This window comes from Fusarium graminearum, chromosome 4 (assembly GCF_000240135.3).
Source record: "Fusarium graminearum PH-1 chromosome 4, whole genome shotgun sequence".
Lineage (NCBI taxonomy): Eukaryota > Fungi > Ascomycota > Sordariomycetes > Hypocreales > Nectriaceae > Fusarium > Fusarium graminearum.
The window spans coordinates 2784778-2810840 of record NC_026477.1 but is presented as its reverse complement, the minus strand read 5'-3'; the positions used below and the strand labels follow the sequence as shown (position 1 = coordinate 2810840).

The following is a 26063-nucleotide window of genomic DNA, read 5'->3' as shown; positions in this document are numbered from 1 at the left end:
TGGAGCTGGCTTTCATGAGGCGTTGTATATACTTCTACGGTTTATAATTTGGATTTCTCTTATACCGTATACCACCCTATTTTTCAGTAAAACTTATAAAAATGTCGGAATGGGTTGTACATAGAAACAGCTATGAACTTGCCCCAGCAATGCATATGTGAGGGGTGTGTAAGATCTCCATCATTATAAGGCGAACACCTCACGTTTTAGCCAATGACTAGCATTGTGCGTGAAATGGCTTGGACTTTTTGCATGCAGGAAGTTTACTCAACAGCGTGTAGTCGATCTGTCCTAGTCCTGGTCTTGGTCCTAAACAACCGCGACCAAGCAACGAGCGACAGGATTGTCGAAGTGGGCGTAATCTTGACAATAGAAAAGACTAATGCGAGAACATGTTTTTGTTTTACAATTACATGTGTTTGATGATCAAAGTGGCTGTATTGCTACAAAGGCTAAATAGAACAGAATTACCTTTGTACTGAGTTCGACTGAATCATTATTGCTAACATAGATACATCTACTGCCCGCTAAGTGATCCTCTCAATCCATGGCTTTGAACGGTTACATAAATGGCAGATTCTGGTTTAACAAGTGCCAGTGGCTCGTTATTTTCGCTGAGTTGGCCCATGGGCATGAATTGAATATAAAGCGAGATGATTAATCATTCAAGTATATGCACCAAATTAGATAGGTACATGCTATGATGCATGTATCTAATCCCTTCCGATACATCACATTCTCTTCGACAGATGAGTTTTTGGCCGATCGCTAATATGGACCAGAAAGGTTATGCTTGCGTGGTCAGACATGCATGTTTGTTCGGTCCTAGTCCTGTCCCTAGGTAGGCAGAAACCAGGGATCATAATGCAACGAAACGCCGCGAGAGCTAGCCTTGGTTCCAGGTACGTGGAATTCATCCCTTTTACAAGCCACGGGCCGCGAGGTATGCAAGATGGCGGACGGTAGTTACCACAACGAGTCAAAAAGAAACGTCATTAGTTACAGACAGACTTAGGGCAGTTTTAAGGTCTGACTAGACAGCAGAGGGTTTTGTCACTACATCTTTTCTCCTGTCCTTGTCGAGGGCGGTCTCAAGGTGCGGGTGGCGGGTTTATTGTCCAGCTGCATGATAGACGCCACATAAAATCCGACTGGCTCTTACATAAGTTCAGCTATTTAGAAGCAAACATGTCTCTGAATGAAAGCTAATGTTCGACGAATGTCTGCAGATGCACAAGCCACCAACAAGCATAAGCAAAGCATGCAGTTATTCTAGATAGATAGTCTACAATACATACAACAACTCCCCCTCGATGTCCACACCCAAGCATCCCACCATCATCACCAGCTCTTAGGCCCGAACCGCGCTCCCTCGGCCACATGTGCTTGTATCGCGGTACCTTGGACATCCATCGTCGACGAGACGATGTCGTTTCCCCACCAGCTTGGTGGATCTATACCATGCAGCGTGAACGCAAAGAAGATGAACAGGGTTGCAAGGGCGAGCCCGAGATCGAGTGCAGATGATGTAAGGAAGTTGAGTCTTGACCACCATCTGAAGTGGCGCTTCTTGATCCAGAACTGAAAGAGGAAGCCGACTGCTCCCCATGAAAGATAATTGAGGGGTGTCGCAGGTGGCATAGCCCCTGCACCTCCGAAGATGAGAGGTGCCATGAGGAACCGCACTGGAGACTTGGGCCTGCGCTTGGCCAGGAAGTAGATGACCACAGGGGCGACGGCACCAATGACGAAGAAGACAAAAAGGCCGGAGTAGACTTGGCCAGGCGAGAACATGCGGGCAGGTCCTAGTAGACCCCATATTATCGAGGCTGAAACTCATGCATTAGATCAGAAACATTTTAGACTCGGCATTAAACTTACCAGCGAAGAAGACGCGACCTCCAGGACACGTAAAGTGGTCTACCTGGTGCTGCTCACAGACATCGGGGATATGATTCAGAGACAGGTTCAGAACAACGATCTGAATAAAGCACGAGAATGTTGTGGCGACAACTTGAGACAAGAACATGGTTCGAGGAGGGATCTTCATGTAGTGTCCAAACTTCAAGTCCGAGACAAAGCGAAGAGACTGCGCCCTAGAGAGAGGGGTGTGGATGTCAGTTCAAAAGTCTTGGAGGTCTCGGAGACTTCAAGGGAGTACTCAAGACTTACATTGTGATGTACCCATATGTTTTAAAACTAGGTAGCCAATGTTAGCACAAGCTTGACGGGATCGTGGATCGAGAACAGGCGAGCGAGCACTCACATCATTAGGGCCAGAGGTCGACCTGGTTGAAGGTATCCGTAGATGAATTCTGTCAAGACGTTCAAGCCAATTTGAGTATTCGTCACAGCTTGGATGATGCCTATAGGAAGAGCGAATCCAAAAGAGATTGCAATAGCAAGTAGAAAGGCCCACCAAGAGAGGTTGGTAGGATACCCAAGTACTGTGTAGAAACCGATCAGGAGCATCTAAATCACACATAAGTCAATTGATACAAAGAGGACTAACAACGTTTACTCACAATTGCAAAGAGTGACATGTACCACCAAGTAGGTGCCTCTTTGTACTTTCTCATCATTTTCATGTGTACGTCAGGCTTCTCATTCGTGCTGTTCCTCCATTGTTGCCAGATCTGTTTTCCGTTATGAAGATACGTGTACACGACGAGCGAAGATATAGCAGCAAAGGACAGGCCGTAAGAAATTGCGAAAGTCGTACTTGACTTGTTAGTTCAGGTGGGCAGTACACGGAATGCTTGTCGTACCTGATGAAAAGGGGCGAGTAGTTTTTGTACTCCTCTTCGTTTAATGTAAAGTCCTTTGTGAGAATCCGTGTGGTGTTGTAGCGAGCTCCGGTATTATCATATGTGCCAGAGTCGCTCATTGGCAAATACTCACCATACCATGCTCCTCCAAAGTGAAGGACGGAAGATCCGACAACAAAGAAGACAACGACGCCGATGAGAGTATTGGCGATGGCATGCCTACTCGTTGTTAATATTATTCTGCATTTCAGGGGTCGAGTACCCATTGTACATACCACGGCGGAATGAGCGGCGAACCAACATATCCTGCAATCTGCGTCCAGTCGAAAGTAATAGGAAGAAGAGATAGACCTGTTTGGCCACCAAACAGCTGATTCACAATGGGGTTTTGAGGAGCCATCCAAGTAGCTACGGCAAAGATACTTAGGAACTGGGCCAGGAAGCCCGGGATGAAGTAATAGAAGAAGGAACATGCGGTCACAATGGCGAACCATTTGTACCTGTGCATTGCGCCTCCGATAACACTAGGGTCTGGAGCATCGTTTCTCTCGTACATGGCATTCATAAGAGTAACACCAGCGAGATTCTCGGGCCAGATCATAGATGCAGGGTACACTTGGATGGTAAGCAAAATAACAGCGGCCAGGGGCACAGAAACTTACCCAAGAATTTGCGCAGCATGCCTGCGATACCGTAGCCTACCGATTGAGTTGAGATGGTCAACAGAAGCTGGAACACGATGCCAAAGTCCTGCTTGTAGAAAACGACCTGTGCCAGAATTATATCGGTTGCATATGCTACTGAGAACGAGACACTGGCCATGACGACGATGATAGCGTGCTCCTTTACGTTGAAAGGTCCAGGGTTAAGAGTCCATGTTATTCCAAAAGTGGTGAACTCCCGTTCTGGCACAAACTTGGCCCAGCCATGACCCATTGGCCATGCGACGATTTGAGCGATAAGAGGACCAATGCTAATAGACGGTTGGCGTAGTGAGAACAGGGTGTTCATCGAAGCACCCACGACAACGAGTAACATCCCTATAGTCCATGCTCGTACAGTGTTGCACGGGAGATCCTCGTCAAAGTTACGCACCGCAGCCCGAACTTCAGGATATGGTGAGTTCTCTTCTTCCTCATTCTCGTCTTCATCATCCTTGATCAAAGCCGCCTCATCGCCAGACTCTTGTGAGTTCTTTCGTCTCGTCTCATACTCCCGAGGGAGGTTTGGGTCCATGAGAAGCTCATATTCTTCACCTTGATCATCTTCGTCATCGTTGCGTGCTCCAGTGCCCGCCCATTCATGCAGACGATGCTTGAGATTTTCAGGAGGCGGGTCTTCAATCTCTAATGATGTTGATAGTCGTCCACTGGGGCCCGATATGCTTTGGCCGAGGGATTCGATTGGCAATGCCGACCTTGGCCTCCGATTTTCAGGCATTGGAAGCTTGGCTTGCCTTTTTGGGATGTTGTTGGTTGCAGTTGTGAAGATCACTCGGTTCCGTCCAACCGTTGCTTCTCTCCTGTCCGTTTTTGAACGTGTAGATCGTTGAGTCTACCAGTGTTCCGTAGAGGTTGTATATCGTTTGATATTATAACGGACGTCTGAGCTTAGTATACCGTCGCCTATACAGAATGACGATTGCTGCCAAGACCGGTGCAAAGTGTGGTTCAATAACGAGTGCGCTGCTTAACCATGAGAACTTCCCATATCGTTCGAAACTGTAAGGATAGTATATGATTGAGGAGAGATATTAAATTGATGTTGTGTGTCAATTGTTTCGTGTCGTGTCCTTTGTTGATTTTTGGCGTCTATTCAAGCCCAGAGTTGGTCACGTCACGTTAAATGAACGACGGATATGGAATTTATGTGATGTTGGTTCAGTTCATGAGAATTGAACATGGAAATCATTCAAATATTGAAAAAGATTGAGAGTTTAGTTGGAATGTCGTTGAAGGCTTATTGTGAGAATATATCCAGGGAGGTACCGACTGTACCGTACCTAGAGGCCTCTTGTATCCGTATCTGTCTCACGATCTGGCGCTAACCCAAAAATGGATATTCTATTCTTGAACCATGTTCAAACATCACTTTTACTTTACATCTTCTCCAATATTTTATGGTATCATATCAACACTTAATGCTCATATTAACCAACTAAATAAATCCTCTTCTCTTCCCTTCTCTTCTCCTCGGTATGAGACCATCATAATGCGCCGGGTAGTAGTGACTGGCCTCGGAGCCATCACGCCCTTGGGTGTAGGCGTGAAACGAACCTGGACCCGTCTTCTCAGTGGCGAATGCGGAATCGTCAGTGTCGCAGATCTTGAGCCTCAAACGCGATGGAAAGAGTTGACAAGCACAGTCTCTGGGTTAGTGCCCAGCGGTGACGGTGAAGGACAATGGAGGGCATCAGACTGGCTCAGCGCAAATGAGCAAAGGCGAATGTCCAAGTTTACACAATATGCCATTGCTGCTAGCGACATGGCTCTCAAAGATGCAGGGTGGGAGCCAAAGAGCGAAGAACAACTGGAAGCTACTGGTGTTTGTCTAGGGAGTGGTATTGGAAATCTGGATGAGATTTATGACACCAGCTTAGTACACCATAAAGATGTAAGATTTCGTGTCAACCAATTCTGAGCCAGTGCTGAACATGTGTCAGGGCTACAAAAAGGTATCACCACTATTCGTACCCAAAATTTTGATCAATATGGCGGCTGGTCACATAGCCATGAAATATGGTTTCCAAGGCCCCAACCATGCAGCAACTACAGCTTGCACAACCGGTGCGCATTCAATTGGAGATGCATCACGCTTCATCAGCATGGGAGACGCCGATATCATGGTTGCAGGAGGCTCAGAATCGTGCATTCATCCCTTGACATTTGCAGGCTTCGGCAGAGCAAGATCCTTATCGACAGCATACAACAACAATCCCACAGCGAGCTGCCGCCCATTTGATGCCGACCGCAACGGTTTCGTGGTTTCTGAGGGTGCTGCGGTTCTGATTCTCGAAGAGCTGGAGCACGCCAAAGCACGAGGAGCTCGCATCTATGCTGAAATTAAAGGCTATGGCTGCAGCGGCGATGCCCATCATATGACAGCACCACGAGAAGACGGTCGCGGCGCATTTCTTGCTATGAAGAAAGCTTTAAAGAATGCTGGAGTTAAGCCTTCACAAGTTGATTATATCAACGCACACGCGACAGCGACAAACGTTGGAGATGTGGCAGAGACTTCGGCTATTAGGCGACTCATGTTAGGTGAAGAGGGACATGAAAAAGAATCAGACATTACAGTCAGCAGTACCAAAGGTGCAGTTGGACATTTGTTAGGTGCTGCTGGAGCCATTGAGGCCTTGTTCTCTGTCCTAGCCATTCACCAGGTATGCTGTGTTTGTGTACGTGTATTTGTGTCTCATGCTAACAATTTCCAGAGAGTTGTACCTGCGACTTTGAATTTACAGAAGCCAGATGTTGGTGCTGCCTTTAACTTTGTACCGAATGCGGCACAGGAAAGAAACGTTGGCGTAGCTGTATCCAACAGCTTTGGATTTGGTGGTACGAATAGCTCATTGGTATTCTCCAAGTACTGACGAGTTTGATATTCAACTACAAATTAGCTGTACTTTTGTACCAATTAAAAAAAAAGTCCCCTGATATTCATTAAAACCGTCACTCTCGTAGGTATCGCATTGTGCACAGTGCCCCTCGCACCAAGGGTCTTCTCCACTGCCGACATATACCCGTTGGCCTATCAGAAGTCAATCAATTTCTATACTATCAAAAAGATCAGTTCGTCATGACCTGGTACATGACGTGAAGACTTGCAACAGCTTCCATTTGTGCCATTTCACAGGCTCCTCTTGAGCCAATTTTCCTCCCGAAACGAACCCCCCGAATAAACAAATCCAAAAAATGGCCTGCGAATCCTGTAGAACCCAGGCTCGGTCCGTCCTCCGGGCCGCAATGCGAGCCGGCGCATCACGAGCCTCTGCACCCACGACAAGAAACTTTTTGCCGCCCGCTGCAGCCATGATTTCTCGACGAAATTTCACCAATTCGAGCTCAAGGAGTCTTCTCCAGGGTATTGGGAAGTCTATGGCTGAGCCCTACCGTGTTTTGGGCGCTACGGAGCAGTTGTTCAAGGCTTCCTCCAAGGCAGCTGATTACCATATTACCGAGAAGGAGCGCAAGGAGGACCATGTGAAGCTTGCAGAGGATGGCGAGGAGATTGGACATTCTCTAAACCCTGAGAGCCCGTGGCATCACAGTACGTTCTAATCTCGCAACATTTTTCGACCAAAAAAATATTATTCAACTTGCTAACCCTGTACTTGCAACAGCCTTCAAGCTTCCTCCCACCTTCAGCACCTGGTCCCATGTCACTATGCTTCACCTCTACCTTATCAACACCCGAATACGCTGCTTCGACCGCGAGGGCTTCCACAACTGGCAGCACCAGCTCACAGACCACTTCTTCTTCGAGTGCGAGAAGAAGATGCACATCGACCATCACATCACATCAAGTGCCCTGCGACAGCGATACCTTAAGGATATTTTCGTCCAGTGGCGTGGTCTTCTTCTAGCGTATGATGAGGGTCTTATCAAGGGCGATGCGATGTTGGCGAGCGCTATCTGGCGAAACCTATTCAAGGGTTCACCCGACGCTGATCCTAGAGCTCTGCTTGCTATTGTGGGATGGATGCGATCAACACTGTTGCAGTTTGAGGCTGTCTCTGATAACAACCTTCCTGCGCAATTACCAACCATCATGGCGAAGCCGGTCGATGTGTTCTGGACGAGATTGGAGCAGCAACTGGGTGGACAGCAGGAGGACAGTATTCCTGCTTCAACGCCTGTAAAGGAGGCTGAGGCTGGACCAGCTGGACCAGCAGGACCAGCCAAGGTGTCAACGAACTAAATTATGAGCGGGATGATTTGTATTATCAGCTGTACTTGTATGTCAATTGAACAACAGAAAAATAATAGAACGGGTCGGGCTGTATGATTACTAGCACATGAGACACAACATCAACAAAAATTCAAATACAATATATAGTCTATCTGGTAACATATCTAGTGCATTTCAATGCTGATTTCATCTCTTAAATACTCTCCAAAAATGTTCAGGCTGTGTGCCTCGTTAGACTGGTCCAGGCCAACCTTTGATTACAACTTTGAAGGAGGCAAGATCTGGACGTCCTGGAAAGGAACTCCCAAGAACCTATAAATATGGTTGAACCTATACTGTCCGTTAAGCAAGCTCCGATCAACTGCCGGGGGGGGGGGTTATCTCACCTGTCACTTCCAAAGAAAGCCTCCGACTTACCACCTGCATTCGTCGCAATCAACCAAGGCGCTCCGAAAGCACCTTTCTTGAGCGCAAAACCAGTCACCTCCTTCACTCTCTCTTTCATACTCTCACGGCCCTTCATGATCTTTTCAATATCCTCATCGGAGAACAACTTGCTGTCACTGCCCCCGTCGAGCTTATCGGTAGCTTCCTTGAGTGCTGCAATAAGATTCGCGTCCTCGGCGAGGTTGACATGGGGAGGTAACCAGATCTTGTGGAAAAGAAACCGCATAGCTGCGAGAAATGTGCCCTCTGGGTAGTTTTCCTTGATGTAGTGCAGAGCACGGAGAGGCGAGATGGTCTTTGCGATGGCGAGGAGGTCGGGTGGTGAGCCTTGATAAGGAGCCGCGAGGCGTTCTGCAGAGCGACGTGAATCTTTGGCGAGATATCTCGACTTTGCAGGGAGGACCCAAGGGGGTTTGTTTCCTGGTAGATGGTGAGGTTGTTTCTCTGTTTATTGCTTGGATAGAATATACCTGATTCGCTCATAATGCCGCCCAAGAAGACGGGGATGAAACTGGTGATAGTTCAGTATTTAACAGCACATCTTGAGTGATTCTGAACGTACTTGACTTGGACATTATGAGCAGCCAGTTCGCTCATGCTCCGTCGTAGCTCGATGAAGCCAGTATAGCTGTAGAAGGACACTTGTGATTGTTATTAGTCTTGTCCAAGGTAGTAAGAATACAGCGAGCGACTCACCAATGTCCAGATAGCAATCGATACGCCCACCCATCTTGAAAGTGTATATTTATTTGTCTCAGGACAAGTTAACATAAAATGATATGCGAATGTTTATAAGTACAGGTCAACAAGATTAATTCGGATCTCGGTCCCCCGTGTTATTGTACTGCACCCCCTAGCATTTAGTGGGTGTGGGGTTGCCGAGGCTATCTAATCCACCCCCAGATTCTCCAACTCGACCCTTGGAGTTGCATTTATAATCCAAAGGATCAATACTTAACGATCCAAAAACATACCAAATCTACATGAAATAATCAATCATCATGGCATCTAAAAAGCCTGTTGCTCTTATTGTTGGTGCATCTAGGGGCATCGGTCGTCAAGTTGCCGTTGACCTCGCCTCTAATGGCTACGCCGGTTCGTACAACTAATATCCCCATCAATGTTATACACACTAACACGGCGATTCAAGTCGTCGTCGCTGCAAAAACTATCAGTGACACTTCAAATCTCCCATCGCCTTTCCCACCAAATCCCAATTCATCAGCCTCGACAATCACAACCGTCGCCCATGAAATCACTTTAGCAGGAGGTGACGCTACTGCTATTCAAGTAGACGTTCGCTACCCCGAGAGTGTCGACTCCCTGATAGCACAAACCATCTCTGTAAGTTAATTCATCCCTCTACAAATCAATACTAATATAGCACCATTAGACCTATGGCCGTCTAGATGTCCTCATTTACAACTCAGGTGCCATATTCTGGGCTCCCGTCTCATCAACACCCCTTAAACGATTCCAACTCATGCAGCGCGTTAATCCCGAAGGACTATACGCAACCATCCAAGCTGCTCTGCCTCATCTTCCCTCCACAGGCCGCATCGTAGTCGTCAGCCCACCCATCTATAGTCGTTTCTTCCGTGGTAAAACAGCTTATGCGATGGGCAAGGTTGGCATGAGTGTGCTTACAAAGGGTCTCGCCATGGACTTTGAGCGCGAAGGGAAGAATGACATGGCCATCACTTCTATATGGCCAGCTGTGGTACGTCTCGCAATCTCCTTTGAATACTAAGATAACTGACACCAAACTAGGCTATTGAATCTGCAGCTACAGAGCAATTTACACGCAAGAACCCAGGAGAAGCCAACGACCTACGAAAAGCAACCATCTTCTCCGACGCCATTCTCGCTATCCTCCAAGCTTCGCCTTCTGTGGTCAACGGTGAACTGCTACTAGACGAAGACTTCCTGCGTGAACATGCAGGTGTAACAGACTTCTCAAAATATAACGTCGTGCCAGGCACTGCACCACGAAGGATCATGCCCGCGTCTCTTCCAGACTTGACGGTAGCAGAGCAATCAGACGAGGGCAAAAGGTACGACAGCACAAAGGCCAAATTCAAGTTGTAAAGTTGATAGCAATCGCTATGGTTAGATATATGTAGGAAAATAAGACCGTTGTACAGGCAGCTAATAATGTAAAGATATCAACCTCGGCAGCCACGCATGAATGATATCCTCTAAAAATAGACACGTCTAATACCTCCTTGGCAGAGTCGCGTTCCCAATAACTCCTAGACATGATTACAAACGTACACCTAACTCTTTGAAACCTCCTTTCCGTTTGTTCCCTGACATTTTTATAAAACCGCACTTATCACTTGCGAACTCCCCGTTCACCCCAACACTAGTCTGGGTAGCTAGTAGTCGCGAGCTTGGCTAGGCGGTTCAATGCCTTGAAACGCCTCAATCTCCTCCATCGTCCTGTTGAACACGGCCATGACTTGATCCATAACTCTGCTGCGGTTCCACTCACTTCTTGTGCGCCAAATTTCGTCCATGAGCTCACGGTTGATCTGTTCGAGCTGCTCGATGGTGCAACCACTAGTCGCCTCCGTCACGTTGTTCAAGATCCCTTCCACCTCCCCTAATGTCAAAGGCTGGGAAGCCGAAGTCGACGAGCCAGAGTTACGTGCAGATTGCTCGTCAGAAATATGGTCGTTCAGTATGCTGGCCATGCCGCCCGCACTTTGGGCCTTGAAGCCCAATGATGTTCGCCCCGAAGATGGACTGTCGGAAATGTTCGAGACCTGCATGTGGGCGCCACCTGCAGCGGCAGCCTGGGCCTGGGAGTGCAGCCACGAGTCATCTCCAGAAGCGTTGTGGCCACCTATGATCAGTGTGTCAGGAATATCAACCTGGCTGTCATCATCAACGCCTCGGCTCTCACCATGGCCTCCATTGGTCATCTGACTGAAGTCTGATGAGCGATGGGTTGAAGGGTCCGATGTTTTCGTCGTTGATGCCTCATTGATGACAGCTGAAGGTGAAACTCCTGGTGGCAATGGTGTCACCGCAGACTTTTGTGTCATTCCCGTGTGCGCTACACTGAGTTGCTCGTGAGACTTTGGCGGCGGTCCCATCTCAGAAAGCGCCTGGGTATCGTTGTCAATGCCGCTCATTTGGGTGTCTTCTCCGATCGTGTTATTGATGCCGTTTCTCAGAAGCTGCAAGTCCTGGCCTGAATTACCATGGTCATTCGAGAGTGGGCTCCTGACTTGGAACCTTGCAGTCGTTCTCGATCCTGGAACCACTACTCCGAGGGTAACAGGCCCCTGAGAATCACTATCATTGCCACCCAGATCAGACTGGACACGGTCCACGAGCGATTGCATCGCTTTTCGCTTTCGCTCCTTCTCGGTGGCGTCCTTGGCTCGTTGGAGTTGACGTTGATATAACCCTTCCCAATCAACTTGAGAAGCTTGGTTCTCAATACTAGCGACATCAACTTCGACGTTGCTGAGAAGTTCATTGGCCTTAAGAGTCCGCTCCTTATCCCCAATGTTTTTGGCATCTCTGGCAAGAGCCTTGATGTCAAATAAGAAGTCCTTCGGTCGGGCGTAGAAACCGTTCGACAAGCGCTCCTCGATAGTAGTAGTTTCGAGATTATAATAACACTTGCCACTCGCGGTGTCTCGAAGGACATCATTGTTATACTTGTCCTTGACGATCTCATATGGTCGGAGCTGACCAGCTTCGATATCCGGTCGCACGAAGTTGGGCTCCGACTCGACGAAGAGGTATTCGATCTGGGCAGGAGGAATGACAGGCTGTCTGAACTTCTTGTATTTCCTGTTAATCTGGTCCATGATGGGCTGAAGCTGGATTTTGAGGGCGTTGAGTAGTTGGTGGTCCCGCTTCTGCGCAGCCTTCATATCTGCCTTCGTAGGGGGAGCAGGCTCAATAGGAGGGGCAACAGGAAGCTCCTCAAGAACCCTCTTCTTGCGGTTCTCAGGATCAGGAAACTCGCGCGGCTTTTTCTTGGCATATTGAAGTGTGGTGCTAAAGTATTCCATACGGCGTTCCTGCACGAGTTAGCGGGGTACGTAGCATCAATCGTGAAGCAAGCAAACTTACCTTGCTAGGATTGTTAATCCTCATTTGATTCTTCATGGAGAACCCGAAGAAGTCACGGATGAGTTCGCTGGGAAGGTCATCTCTATCGCCCTCTGCCGTAGCCAAAAGAAGTACTGGGTCGGTAGGAGCAATAGATCGCAGCATAGTCTTGAAAGTTGTGAGAGCGAGAGTGTTGTGCAGCGCAGCATACCAGGCCTCGATGTTGGGAATGTAGATCACACTAGGCTTGTGCCGCCTAACTTCTGTAAACAGACCGACAATGACTTGTTCCATGGCCTAGTATTTGTTAGTATGCGGTAGTTTTCAACAAGGCATTAAACTTACCCTTCCATCTGTTAAGATGCTGGGGAGGTCAAAGTTTTGGATATGGACTCCCTCAAAATAGTGAAGAATGGCAGATGAGAGGTAGCTCTGGCCCATTCCGCTCTGGCCGTATATGATAAATCTAGGGCGGAACACCCTGGATCGCTCAAATTCTTGTTGCATAGCTTCTCTGCCAAAGCCATGATCATCATCGTCAAATTGCTCGTACATGGCTTCTTCAAGAGCTGTCAACTTCTTCTTGCGAGGCAAGAGACCATCGAGAGCTAACTTAGCAGCTACCAGTTGATCACGTAGAAGGGGTTCTATTGACTTGGGTAGGGGCTTGGCGCCAGATGTTGCTGATCGTTCTGACGAGGGAATGAGCTTCTTGATAGACAACATAAAGTCGGTTGCGTGGACACCAATCTTCTCGGGATCAACGACAAGTTTCTCCTTGGAGGCGTAGATCTGAGGATACGTTCGTTGAATAGCGTTGAGGGCAGCCTCCGTGCAGAGAGCTCGAAGATCAGCACCACCGTAGCCTTTTGTGTTTTCGGCCAAGGAATCCTTGAACTGGTTTGAGAGTCCCCAGTCTGCAGTGTGAATGTTAAGGATCGACTTTCGGCCCTCGATATCAGGCAGAGGGAAGTAGAACTCGCGATCAAATCGACCAGGTCGACGAAGAGCAGGGTCAATGTTGTCAGGGCGATTGGTAGCACCAATGACAATAACTTGGCCACGACCATCCATACCATCCATCAAAGCCAAAAGCGTTGAAACGATGGAGGCATGAATCTGCTCCTGCTTACTGGATCGAACCGGGGCAAGACCATCAATCTCGTCAAAGAAGATGATACTTGGCTGAGTTCTCCTTGCCTCTTCAAACAGCAAACGAAGCTGTTTCTCGGCTTCACCAACCCACTTGCTCAGAGCATCGGCACCTTTTCTCATGTAGAATGAAATTTTTCGACCGCCAGAGCCAACCGAATTGGCCAAAGCACGAGCAAGCAACGTTTTACCTGTTCCGGGTGGACCATGGAACAGGACACCGCGTGGTGGAGTAACATGGAATCGGGTGAAGAGCTCGGGGTAGAGTAAGGGCAGCTGTACCATTTCCTTCAGCTGGTCGATATGTCCCTGAAGACCACCAACCTTGCTGAAGTCAACATTCAGGTCAACGCCTAGGGGATCAGCATCTGCAAGAGCCTTGCGATCCTTGATTTTGCCGACGTTGGGTGCCGCACCAGCTCCATCGAGGTTCATACCAGGAGCACCGGGAAGCAAACCACCAGGGGCAGCTGCAGACGTCGGAGTCATACCAACATTTCCAACGACGCTAGAACGGTGCACCATTTCATCGTCACTGCTGTCCGAATCAACGCCACCAGCTGCACCAGTGCCCCAGGGCCCATTAAGAAGGGCACCAGCACCGCCGCCTCCGCCGAAGGGGCCAAAGGTGGTGTTGAGGCTGCGTTCCCAGCCTTGACTGGCACCTCCGCGTCCGCGTCTAGCACGCGGTTGTGCCGTGGGCGCCTCAGCCTCTTCTTCCTCAATGTTAGCCGAGGTTAGAGGTGGCATGTAGTAGTTGACGCGTGTCCTTGCTCGTCGAGTGTTTTCTTGATAGACGATGGGTGATTCCTTCCTTGGACGACGGCGACGAGAGCGCGAGTCCTGCCTAAGTTCTCGAGCTTCTTCGTTCAGTTCATCCAAATCAAAATCGGGTTCTTCGTCTCCAGAATCTCCACCACGGCGAGATCTGGCAGGTCGAGAGCGTCGACCTCGAGGAACCGGACTATCAACATCGTCTGGGTCTTGACGACGGGGCTTCTCTGTTTCAGAAGCCTCTGCATCATCGGATTCGTCGCCAGGTTCAAAATCACTACTGACTTCTTGAGACTTCTTGCTAGATTTCCGGGTCAGGCGACGAGACTTCCTGGGTCCAGCATCGGATTCAGCTTCTTGTGGTTGGGCGGAAGCATTGGCGCGACTTCCACGAGTCCTACGCGTAATAGGCACATCGTCGTCATCGTCATCCTCTTCTACCGTCTGCACAGGAGCGTCTTCTCCGGGCGCATCTTGATCAGCAGCGTCTTGCATGTCTTGGTCAACGACCTCTTGTTTTGTAATTTCTTCGGGGTCTTGTGTCAGTTCGTCCGGTTGGTCGGCTTCTCTGATTTCCCTAAAGCTGCTCTCCTGCGTAGCCTCTTGGATCGTCTCAGGGGCGGTCTTAAGGCTCTTGAGACCACGAGTGGTTCTTGTGTTTCGCGCGAATGTCTCGGGACTTCTACTCCTTGAGTCTCGCGACGGGACAGCGTGTTTTCCGGAATTGGAAAGCTCATAGAATTCCTCCGCTTCTTCTGTGCGAGCCCGGGTCGCCCTGCGGGACGCAGGTAACTTGTTGCTGATTTTCAGTTTGACGACTCTGGTTTTGGCTGGTTTGGCGGGCTCCTCAAGGGGCTCCTCGACAGGCTCACCCTCGGCGTCATCCTCCTTATTGTCTTGATCCTCTTCAGGCTTGACATCATCGTTACCGGCATTGTCCGAGTCATCACCACTGGCTGACTCTTCTGCCTCGCGCTCGGGGCTGCTTTCGAAGTAGGTGGTGTGTTGGGTAGCAGCCTTCCTGGCACGACGACCAGCTGCGTTCACAGGTGCTTCCTCGTCGTCCTCTTCTTCGTCGTCATCTTCGAAGAAGTCTTCCTCGTTACTATCTGAGACTTCGTCCTCGTCGTCGTCAATATCCGATCCACCGTAACCATTCCTGCGTCGGCGACCAGGTCTCCCACTACGAGAACGACTGCTCTTCTTGTTGGTCTTTCGCGGCGGTCCGGCCTCTGTGGGGTCGAAGTTTTCGTCTTCGGGGTCTGATTTATTAGGGTCAAAGTCCTCGAGGACTCTCTTCCGCTTGCTGACCATGGTTTTCTAATGGGTTTGGCGCAGATCGTGGTGGTTTTGAGATGGGCGACGGATGTAATCAAGCTTTTGTGGTTCTGGGAAGAAAAGGGATGTCAGTAAGGGATACTTCGCGCGATGGAGAATCAGAGGCCATGGGCGCAAATATTGCGATGGGATTAATAGATTGACAATGCCTTGATCGGTCAATTTTTAGTACAAACTTACCTTTTATACGAACGTGTTGTGCACGATATTAGGTTAAGGCGTGCATGGGCGGCGTGAAGACAAGGCACCCAAAGCTCTGGCTTACAGCGCGCTCAGGATCGGCGCAAAAGCGTGGGAAGGAATATTAACTTAAACAGCCAAACAGTGCACTACTTAATAGTGCGTTTGGCTGATACTGGTGATGAAATGGACATAAACGCGGGCAAAAAAACAAGAGAATGATGTTTGATGAAGTCGGTAGTTGCGCGTTTGTTCACTGTTTGAAGTCTTGAGGTCGCGCCAAACCCAACCAAAACAGAAGTGGGTCATGTTTGCCCTGAGCTGTGATTGGCCAGCTGCATGAAAACACCATGAGATTAATCGAAATGTGAAGCCGTTTCAGTTTGGACATGAATAGTAATTAAAACAGTGAATACTTGACATGACTTTTGATATGGATTTCCGAGTCTTTTTTTTCTTCGATTGGATCGATTTTTGTCTCCTGATTCGTTTTTTCCACCTCTCGACGCATCTCGAGCCTCGCTGCACATTCAATTCCTGATCACATTTCCACGTATTCCGTTCAAGGAATTCGACTTACACGAGCTCTATCAAGGATTCTCATCGGAGCCAAAGCTCAATGTCAACTTCAAGCTCCATAGGGCTGATGGTTGACAACCGACAGCGTGTTGCTCCACAGCCGGCAAATCAACGGGAACATGCAGTGACTGATGACTATTTGTTGCCTTGAAAACAAGGCATAGATATTGGAATTAAGATCTACCTACACCATCCACCCATCGTCTCAGCAGGCATCCGTTCATTCACTGTCTGTCATTGGTGACTGCGTAAATTCTGTACATTTATGGCTCAACGTCTCACTTACATGAAGATTACGAGGTATCGTATCTGGTGGAAGATCTTTTTGGTATGATACTTTCTACACAAGTGAATTGTAATAGTCATGGCCAAATTTAGAAGACATAAAAACTGTATTCTAAACAGAGGGAGAAGTAGAATATCCTTCAAAGACACCCAGACAAGAATACGAGTACAATCATGCCGATCCCTCCATATTAGCTGTTTTTCCCTTTACTAGGTACGAAATGGAATATTACGAGAACAACAGACCCGACAACCGACATGGTTCGTTTCTACGCCGCAAACGATTCAGCGGTTGGCCGCGTATGAGTTACCCTATGCCTTGAGCCTACCCAAAATAACTGCAGCGATCTACATACCTCTATTCCCGGACCCTATTTTACTATTTTTCATCCTTTGTTGTACGGATGACACGGCAAACCCACTTTGCCCCAAGCATTGGCATGATTATCACAAGCCTTGGCAGCTGTGACATCGCCAAGACAGACGCGTAATGCGAGCGAGCATCGTTTCGAAACCGAGGCATCATTTAAAAGCAGGAGCAGGATCAGGATCAGGAGCTAGATCAGGCGTCGTAGCACAGTATAAACCATAAACAGAATCACTTGGGCCAAATTTAGAAATCAAGTAATAAAAACGGTGTTCTATGTATAATACATAATGTATGTACCAGTTCGGGTTCATGGGTCTCGTTATGAATATTGTTACACATAATGTTAAAAAGTCATCTCTCGTAGTACAGTCTCCCCACTGATTTCTCTTCCCCCCTCCCCCACCCTCCAAAAGGGTATCTATTGCGTGGAACTGGTTTCTTTCGAATGAATGGTTGAAATGTCTTTTTCCCTTTACCACACAAAAGACGTCACGCTTGCCAAGGAGAGTGCCCGTCCCGTACCAGCCAGTGACGATGGATTCCTGAGTGAATGAAGGTGATACAAGAATAATAAACGTAAAGGGTGGTTTGGGTGGATGCGGGTGATTAGGCGGTCTGCTGATAATATGGTGATGCTGTTACAGATATTGTTTATCGTTTATGCTCGTTGTGCTCATGCTGGAAATCAATCCTTGCCCAACATGGCTCGAGCGAGGTCTGCCAGGGATGGACCACCGAATAGGAACTGGCTCGAGTGTCTTCCACAGTAGGTGTGGACGTTGACGTTGGCTGGTTGTGGTGCGGGCTTGAACCAAGAGCGGGTTGCCTTGGCTGTGGAAGAAGCTGACGACTTTGTGGTGGAGGTAGAGAGTTCGCTTGCGTACGAGTTGGTTCGCTGCTGGGAAGGTTTATGTTAGTTGAACGGTCCAGACCAGATTTTGAGTTTTGGGGGCATAGCTGATGGAACTTACCTTGCTCTCCATAAGTGGGACAGGCTCACGGCTGCGACCACGCTCCTCCTCCTCAGAGGCTCTGTTGTTGCGAGATCCGAAAACCATTTTGAAGATTGAAGTTTGGTAGAGTTGATTAAAAGAAGAGTCTTTGTTGTTGTTATTGTTGTTGTTTGGGGTGTCGTTTGTGTAATAGGTCAAGTCTAGTCAAGGCACTCCTGGTGCAATCTAAAAGATGTCAAGGAATGTCTGTCTGTTTGTGTTATGACTGTGAAGAATGAATGGGTATTCAGAATGTTTGTTTGACTGATGATGATGAAGAAAAGAATGAAGATCAGGGGGGGAAGGTGCTCCCTTAAATAAAAGTTCCTTTGTGATCAGAGCTGAAGTAAAGGGACCCTGACACTTGTTGGACTGGTCCCATTCGCATTCTCATTCATCCTGGTCCCAGCTAAAGTACCCCAAGCCAAGGCCAGGCCTGGGCCCCTAAGGAAACGCCAATCCTTGTTGCTACGTAGCAAAGCCCTATGAAGGGACGCTAAACCATGCGCGATGTCAGCCGGAAGCCTTGGCCCGTTCTTGGTATGACGAAGTGCAGATCTGAGGAGCTTACGCGCGGGTCCCGACTAAGGAGACGATGCGACATGGTGGCTGTCCCTTTTTCAGTATGGAAGATATCTAGAAGCTATGTGATCGACTTCGAGCCAACCACTCAAAAGTTGACTGGTAGTCAGTGTTTTGATCTTTACGGATGGTACCGTATAGCACAGTACAGGCAATCAAGACAACCTGTTCTAAGAGACAGATTGTCGATAACAAAGTCAGACATTGGTTACCAGTACGGATATGGTATGTACAGGGTACAGTAATTAGACATGACTATACTCAAAATCCAAGACATAGAACTGTTGATCAGGCCATCTCCCTTATCTCATCTCTTTTCTCTTCCCTCTCCACTTTCTCTCTCCGTCAACCGCATTCCAGTGACGCATACCGTACGGCACGGCAGATTCGGACCCGAAAAGCTGACGATGCGGGCCCCGGTTGGTCCCACAAAGACCGGAAGCTCCGAAGACCCATTCGTGCCGACACCCTGACAGGCTTGCTGGTCTGCTTCACCTGTTATCTGTCATCGCCAAGCAGTAAGCAGAGGTCACGAGGAACCTCACTTCTCCACTACGACCCCATTTCTAGAAGGCCGCTAGAAGCAAACCCTTGCATGCAAGATTGTCAATCCCTCAAGTGATTCGTTGATGCGTACATCTGCAAACTGCGACTTGAGATAAGATCAACCATGAAAGATTGAGGGGTGTCACACTCAAGCTGGGCGTTCCTCGCCTCAGCCTTGCCCAATGCAACCTCGGTTTTGCTTGGTCCTGTCATGGGAGTGAATCAGAAGACACCGAGGAAGAACGATTGTTGGTCAATGGCGTTTTAGCCTCATGCAAGTATTTCTGTTGCCTGATGGTAGTTTTCCCAAAAATGAGCCTAATAGAGTTGGTTGCGATCAGTTCATGATTGACATGCGTCAGATGCTTAACGTCAATTTCACTTCAGTCTAGATCTACATCATTGGGCATCAAATCTCAGCTATTATCAAAAGTGGCTTGCACCTAACCTCAGCTCTACCAAAGAAACTCACATTTATTCCATGATCCGAAAATATACGCAACTGTCACACTTAATTTCTCTCAAAATAACTATGCGAGACTTGTCTTTTCTAACCGAAAAATAGTGTTGGGGAACGTTGCATCGGTATCTTCCAGACCCAGCAAGGCCATCATCTAGTGCAGCCACAACAGCTCAAACCCTTTATTTTTAGTGAGTCACTGTCATCGGGATGACGCTGTGGGCTTGAGCTGAAAAGCCACGGTTGCATGTTTGCACCGGCAAGTCCCAGTGAGGAGGTTGCTTGTCTGTTGTCAGACTGGCCGTGCAGATGCCGTTGATGTTTGACTACCAACGGCTCTACCGTCGTCAACCACAATTAACGTTGAAGCTACGATGCAGTTTCTCCGAGTTGTCGCAGTCGCTTCGTAACCATAAACACTAATAAAAATTGGCAGGCTTATCTTAGCATTCACCAAGGCGTCGCCAAGAACTCTTGTCTTCTTGGCTGCGTGCCGGTCTTGGCAACACCGTGCCGAATATTGCTTGGCAATCATAGGTCCGGCATTGGATATTTACGCTAACTTCAAACTCAAAATTTAATTCGCTGCTTCGTACTTATTCACATCTCTAGAGTTACTAAACATATCATATCGGAATTCTCCTACTCTGAGATACAAGAATTGATCGAACACCAGTCAAATACTCGGTCAAATAGTACAAAGACACACCGAATGACCCGAAAGCCTCATCATCTCTCCAGTTTGAACAGTGGATGCCTCGGCTTCCGCTTTTTACCTGCACGAACTTGGTATTTACGAAGCTGCGAATATTTCTAACGCTTGGAGCACTTGCATGCTCTTGATCCCCTGGTTGAGCTCTGCTTCCTCATTGTTGGTCTTGTCCTTGCTCGAGTTGTTTATCCTTTCTGACATATATATACATTGTTTTGATAATACAGCTGTTACCACTGCTATTTCTTATGCAAGAATCGACTGTGTCTCGACGTATATATATGTATGTTAAATTCAATTAGCAGACTTACAAAAGTAACTGTAATGTCAGAAGTGATACGCAAAGTATGGCGTGTACTGCGCGCTACCATCTAGCTGGTACCAACTTAGTGAAGACCCTTACTTGAATCTGTTACACAAGAGCTGACAGGACATTAACCCTTGGTAAAACAAAGTTATGTATTGCAGGTGAAATAAACCCCATTCCTGGGAGTCGAGTTTACTTAAAGTGTATGTATCTGTATCTGGTCTGTTACCAGAAGCCCTTCTCACAAATTCCTTACGAGCAGAGCAAGAGTCCATAGCAATATATAAAATACAAACCCTTGCCGTATCGATGACTCCCTACTACGACGGACGTAGGGGGGTTTTAGGATATCTTTGTATTTCCCATAATGCCAAAAGAGAAATTCCCTGAACCACCAGCCAATAGTTCCTTGAGCCCATACATCATTCTCGTCCTGCCTTGAACGAACTCCCTATTCGTACTACAGTCTTACCTCTATGTAACTCAAATATGACCTTGATTTTGTCTAATGTCTTATCTCCTTCTGATTTCTCATTCCACTCGCGCATTACTGAGGCCAGGGCTAAAACAGTATAGTAGCGATCAAACGTACATTGACCTGTTTAGTTTCTGTTATACTCTGTACGTTCCCTACTTTATCCTGGAGTTCAATCTACTTATAGTATTCGGCCCGTATATCTTTGAATTATGTTAATTTATGTAGTCAGAAAGTTTCGATATATTTGTATAAGCAGATCCATTTAGCATATAGTAGAAACTCCAAACACTAGACTCCAAAACCGAGCGTTAAAATACACTACCCAGAAACGAGGTATCATGCGCAGGAGAGCTAATTATTATTTTTCACGGGTCCGACAATAAGCCCTATGCTACACTTGTATGCTGTTGCGTGCAGTAGGCATTGAGAGAGTGTGGCGGTACTTGATGTCAGCAACAGGGGTCACGGCAGGACAACCTGGGCAGGGCAACATGAACAGGTTAACTGACACAGGGGCTTGGTATTGCGGTCAAATGCTTCTTAGGTTGTTATTGTTAAGCTTCCAGTGAGTATTGTTAGGGGCGTCTCTTTTCTAAAAACTTAGAAAGGATGACTCGTCAACGTAGTAACTTCTTAGGTTGTGCTGAAGGAAGAAGTGGTATGCTCCTAAGTAGGTAGCTTTTTTGTAGATGTGAGAATAAGGTTGCTTCTTTCAACTTTGCCTACTACGACTTTTAGCTGCGGAGTGAAGGATAAAAGTCAGTATTAGGCGTGTACAACTACCAAATTGTTTACGGTTATAAGACGAAAGCCTGCGAAATATTCTTATCTCTGGACATGACTGTAGTCATATACAAATTCACAGCTGACCAGGTATCAGTGGTTTAATCGAATAGAGATCCTCATGTAGTTAATATATATATTTCGCTATATGTACAAGAAAATCTCGTTACGCAATAATTCATATGCCCTTCATCAAGTCTCCGTAACGAGAAACGCCTCAGACTGATTCAATAACATCGTCCCTTGGCTTCGGGTACGTTCTCTTATCCACAGCTGCATAACCCTTGGAGAATTTATCCAAAAGACGGGCAATCCATCTCTGCTCCTCCCCAGTAGCAAACTCATACACAATACGCACAGCAAACCCGACTCGATACGGTCCCATGGCGCCTTGTGCTACAGACTCTATCGACCGCAGTATCTGCTCCACGAAATATCGAGAGGATACATCTGAATTTGCTCGTGGTGTCCCGCACTCGATCAACGTTTCTTCAAGAATGAGCATACTCGCCCAATATCCCATGAGCAACGATCCGGCCGCCGCCGACTGATGTTGTATAACCGTCTCGAACAGCGAAGTCGCTGGATTAGTAGACAAAGTCTCGATAGGTCGCGGAAACTCAAGAGCCTCAAAATCTTCGTACCATTGCACGAATCTGGCATGACTTGCCAGAGCCATCTGAGCCAATGCGGAGATTTTGCTGGGCTCAACGGAGACACCAGCCCTGTTGGCCTCGCGGACGAGATAGCCCCAGTGTATAACAGGTGAAAGCTGGGTCAGGTTCGCGAGAAAGCCATCACCAACGCGAATATGACCGATCGGAGTATCAGCACTGTAGATCAGACGTCTTCCACCATCAAACATAACTTGATTCCATTCCGGCCGTGATAGGAACAATTCCTCCTCGCCAGGATAGAAAAAGTCGCCTATTATCTGACAAGGGATTGTGTTAGTTGCAACCCCCGCTAGGGTAACATTGGCAAAGCTGTTGAAGGGACGAGAGATCCACCTGGGTTGAGTTACCAGGATGGCAAATCCACTTGGATTGGGTAGGTAATATGTGAGATGCCATATCGCGCCATCTCAATGCAGAGTAACCCTGCTGGTGACGAAACTAGAGATATGCTTGAGGCATTGCTGTCACTGCGTTACTGATTGGCTGCTCTTGAGAAATATCCTCTAATCTTTATGCCAAATATCTTTGTCACTTGACAAAGAGGCCATGCGAGTTTATGGCCCTTCGCTCCATTTCTGTAGTTGAAGAAAACTGACGAACGTACAAGAACGCCACGAAACGATAGTAACATGGCTGCATCCCATCCTTCTGCGTGAGCCGCTGGCCCTCGTTGCTCCATCAAAGTACCAATGCCTTTAGCATGTTGGAGCCAGGTTTCGGAACTGCTGGTTCCAGCAAATAACTAAAGCGGATGAGCTTTATGATCAACAGAGTGCAGTGACATGATCACCTCGAAGTAGCATAGGAGTATAGCGGCGCACAGCGTCTCAGGCGTCTTCCATTCTGTAGAGTGTATGAGAGCTGCTTGTAGTTCGCTGAGTGCCAGACCATATATAGTTCGGCTTTGAGCAACTAGAGCTTCATCGGAATTTGCTTTACCAGCGAGATGCAAGGCAAAGGAACAGACAGCACCATCGAGGAGTGCTCGTTTACCTAATCGATCAGTATTTAACCATGATAAGAGTGTAAATACATCGGTGGATCGGGAGTAGCTAGATGATGATTCCACCATGTTAAGCAAAAGTGGCCCTCTTGGTAACCCCAGCTTCAGCAGGGTTGGTGAGGCTTTGACTAGAGACCACGTTGATGACTTGGTCGTATAAATGCCCCCCGTCTCATCAGGTGCGGCTGTACTAGATGAAGATCTGGTGGACGATGACTCGACGGTTCCTGACCTTCGACCACGTTGACGGATCAAGTGTTTGCCAGTATTGTTATTGACGAACTTGATATCGCGATCATATCCCGGACATGCAGTCCCATACCTGGAGCAATTGCTGCAGGCGGGTCTGAGACCGTCACATTTGACCTTCCTGGTTCTGCAAAGCTGGCAACCAGTACTCCGGGGTACCCCAACTGCCAGTTGTAGTCAGTCCGAGCCTAGTCAGTGTTTATGGTTGGATAGATGCTAACCCATGGCCAATGTCGATGTCAATCACTGGAGTTGCTTGTCTTGCCCTTGCTCAAGTTCAAAGTGCTCACCGCCGGTTCTCAACCATCTGTGCCGCTATTATCGAGTCTGATGAGATCGGAGCGAACCCCTCCCACACAGCGGCTCAGCTTCCCGAAGCGGCCGGCGAAGTTGCGAGAGATTGCGCGAGCGATGATTGTAGTATAGTGTAATAAACTGTAGATGCGGGAGAGGCGCACGGAGGAAATGATTTGCACAGCCGGTTCGGCCCTTGTCAAGCTTCCCGTTGCTTCGTGGTTCTTTTCATATATGACAGTTTTAGTTGTAGCATGGAAGTTACTAAGGTTCAAGGCGCCTGCTGACCTTATGTACCTTCTTTCTTAACAGCGTACCTGCCTCACCTCACCCAAGTTTACATACACCATCCTATTTAGTTTCCAAAACAGGCAATCCGGAAACGAAAAGGGGAACAGCAGGTCTAACCAACAAATCTGGCAGGAACAAATTACTCGCATATGCATAATAAGTTTGGCAGGCAGTAATGTGATGTCGACTTGCCCATTAATTGCTAGGTAGAATTTAAGGTGTCCAAATATCTGGGGAAGCCAGGATTTGCTCTCTTTTAGGGCACCCCAAGGTTCTGGGCAGTGCAGTTCGGATATTACAATATGAGACCTACCTGAATCGAGCTACACACATACAGTCTGCCCGTACCTATTTCATAGTGACTCATGTCTCCAAGTACTAGGAAGTCATTTCGTCGGCTGCGACTAGATAGGACAACCAGACCGAAATTGAATGATGTGAAATACGCCTGTACTCTGTCAGTCTACGACATTTAGCGGTAATTAGCCGCGGGAATTAAGTATTATTCTCCAGAGACAACGCTAAATTGTTGTCAAGCCTCCGCGTTATATCCACCAAGGGGATGAGAGGAAATGAAATGTTGAAATGAAATGATTTATGGTCCCGCTGTAACCAATCTATCTGAACATAGGGGCATCAGAATCAATAGCAGCCACAGGAGGCGAGACGCTTCTGTACGCTCCCTGTAATATAATCAAGCCATGGATGAGATTGATCGATCTACGGATACATTGTCCAACAACGTTTCGTCGTCCTTGGGAGGGCCGGGCGGTTCGCAGATAAGCCTGTGCGAGCAAAACTAATAAAGACACCGAACAATAAGACCAGGAGTTTAATGGGTTTTAGATTGATGCGAAGCTAATCTACTGACGAAATCGTGGGCTGAAGCGGAACCTCTTCAATCTAGAAGGGCGAAGGGACTGTTGATCAACGCTTACGGCGGTGATGTTGCTGGAAGTTGATGGGTAGCCGCGTCAACCACTAGTCTAGTCAGTATATTGGACCCTTCATCACTATGTATGACTTCCATCAGGTGGTCTCGAAGGGTATGACCTGTGAGACTTAAGGACAATTAAGCCGAGGTTCAAAATTACGCCAATCTGGTTTACCACAGAGCCGAGATTCGAGTTCATTTCTGCTGTACCGTTTAGACTCAAACCCCGCGATTTTCTCCTTGCGTCGAGGTGTGATTGCGATTCCATCCATGGCTCAAAGTCAGGATCAGCATAATTAATCTATCTATAGATAGAGCATTGTCAGTCAATGTTAATATGGCTGTTAGGCCCCATGTTGAGCTTGTTTCGGTCATTGTCTACCTACCCCAGACCCGTACACTTGAGTCAGATAATGATTGGTATGCCAGTGACGATGCTTTTGTCGGTGAGCATAACGGTTCCATGAAATGCGCTCCTGGTTGGTACTGCATTTATTACCGAATTGAGACCGTCTTTCCCTTCTTTAGATTACTAACTTGCGATATTCATAGCTCCAACATGGATACAAAGCATTGTTTTAAATCTCCGTCGCATGCCGTACTGAGTATTGTGCTGTACCTGCTTAGCTGTATGTATGTAGATGCAGAACACGACAATCTCGACTAATGTTAGAACCGCTACATACATACTATTATTATTCCTCGCGCTCAGACACTCAAGTTATTTAGGGTTCGCCACGCATCCATCCATAACGCCAAACCCCACGTAAAACAAGTTCTTCAGTGGAGGTTTTGCGACTGATGATGGAGAAACCAGCGGACCCAATTCTAAAAATACGCGGATTGCCTGCTGTTGCTAGGTACTTGGAAGAGG

The 26063-nt window shown here is 47.7% G+C and overlaps 10 protein-coding genes across 10 annotated transcripts; 4 read left to right on the top strand and 6 right to left on the bottom strand.

Annotated features, from left to right (window-relative positions):
• Window positions 1-1341: 1341 nt before the first annotated feature.
• On the bottom strand, window positions 1342-4208 carry FGSG_07227 (uncharacterized protein; the record flags this gene model as incomplete). Its single annotated transcript, XM_011328656.1, has 8 exons — window positions 1342-1829; window positions 1882-2096; window positions 2173-2199; window positions 2267-2472; window positions 2526-2721; window positions 2769-2987; window positions 3044-3383; window positions 3431-4208. 8 exons carry the CDS (start codon window positions 4206-4208, stop codon window positions 1342-1344), a joined length of 2469 nt encoding a protein of 822 aa, XP_011326958.1.
• A 714-nt stretch (window positions 4209-4922) lies between these two features.
• FGSG_07226 (3-oxoacyl-[acyl-carrier-protein] synthase) lies at window positions 4923-6417 on the top strand. The gene is made up of 3 exons (XM_011328655.1): window positions 4923-5381; window positions 5431-6153; window positions 6205-6417. Exons 1-3 carry the CDS (start codon window positions 4980-4982, stop codon window positions 6361-6363), a joined length of 1284 nt encoding a protein of 427 aa, XP_011326957.1. The 5' UTR covers window positions 4923-4979; the 3' UTR covers window positions 6364-6417.
• Window positions 6418-6685: 268 nt separating this feature from the next.
• Window positions 6686-7691, top strand: FGSG_07225 (uncharacterized protein; the record flags this gene model as incomplete). The annotated part of the gene is made up of 2 exons (XM_011328654.1): window positions 6686-7040; window positions 7114-7691. The coding sequence occupies 2 exons, from the start codon at window positions 6686-6688 to the stop codon at window positions 7689-7691; spliced, it is 933 nt and encodes a 310-aa protein (XP_011326956.1).
• Window positions 7692-7939: 248 nt separating this feature from the next.
• Window positions 7940-8859, bottom strand: FGSG_07224 (uncharacterized protein; the record flags this gene model as incomplete). The annotated part of the gene is made up of 5 exons (XM_011328653.1): window positions 7940-7994; window positions 8069-8549; window positions 8600-8640; window positions 8692-8770; window positions 8826-8859. The coding sequence occupies 5 exons, from the start codon at window positions 8857-8859 to the stop codon at window positions 7940-7942; spliced, it is 690 nt and encodes a 229-aa protein (XP_011326955.1).
• Window positions 8860-9130: 271 nt separating this feature from the next.
• Window positions 9131-10217, top strand: FGSG_07223 (uncharacterized protein; the record flags this gene model as incomplete). Its single annotated transcript, XM_011328652.1, has 4 exons — window positions 9131-9224; window positions 9280-9473; window positions 9523-9849; window positions 9900-10217. The coding sequence occupies 4 exons, from the start codon at window positions 9131-9133 to the stop codon at window positions 10215-10217; spliced, it is 933 nt and encodes a 310-aa protein (XP_011326954.1).
• A 290-nt stretch (window positions 10218-10507) lies between these two features.
• Window positions 10508-15443, bottom strand: FGSG_07222 (uncharacterized protein; the record flags this gene model as incomplete). Its single annotated transcript, XM_011328651.1, has 3 exons — window positions 10508-12172; window positions 12225-12500; window positions 12549-15443. 3 exons carry the CDS (start codon window positions 15441-15443, stop codon window positions 10508-10510), a joined length of 4836 nt encoding a protein of 1611 aa, XP_011326953.1.
• A 794-nt stretch (window positions 15444-16237) lies between these two features.
• Window positions 16238-17220, bottom strand: FGSG_07221 (uncharacterized protein; the record flags this gene model as incomplete). The annotated part of the gene is made up of 5 exons (XM_011328650.1): window positions 16238-16372; window positions 16513-16566; window positions 16868-16882; window positions 16934-17068; window positions 17179-17220. The coding sequence occupies 5 exons, from the start codon at window positions 17218-17220 to the stop codon at window positions 16238-16240; spliced, it is 381 nt and encodes a 126-aa protein (XP_011326952.1).
• Window positions 17221-17566: 346 nt separating this feature from the next.
• FGSG_07220 (uncharacterized protein) lies at window positions 17567-17939 on the bottom strand (the record flags this gene model as incomplete). Its single annotated transcript, XM_011328649.1, has 2 exons — window positions 17567-17779; window positions 17853-17939. 2 exons carry the CDS (start codon window positions 17937-17939, stop codon window positions 17567-17569), a joined length of 300 nt encoding a protein of 99 aa, XP_011326951.1.
• Window positions 17940-21958: 4019 nt separating this feature from the next.
• FGSG_07219 (uncharacterized protein) lies at window positions 21959-22814 on the bottom strand (the record flags this gene model as incomplete). The annotated part of the gene is made up of 2 exons (XM_011328648.1): window positions 21959-22668; window positions 22766-22814. 2 exons carry the CDS (start codon window positions 22812-22814, stop codon window positions 21959-21961), a joined length of 759 nt encoding a protein of 252 aa, XP_011326950.1.
• Window positions 22815-25526: 2712 nt separating this feature from the next.
• FGSG_13097 (uncharacterized protein) lies at window positions 25527-25856 on the top strand (the record flags this gene model as incomplete). The annotated part of the gene is given in 2 exon segments (XM_011328647.1): window positions 25527-25818; window positions 25831-25856. The coding sequence occupies 2 exon segments, from the start codon at window positions 25527-25529 to the stop codon at window positions 25854-25856; spliced, it is 318 nt and encodes a 105-aa protein (XP_011326949.1).
• Window positions 25857-26063: the final 207 nt, after the last annotated feature.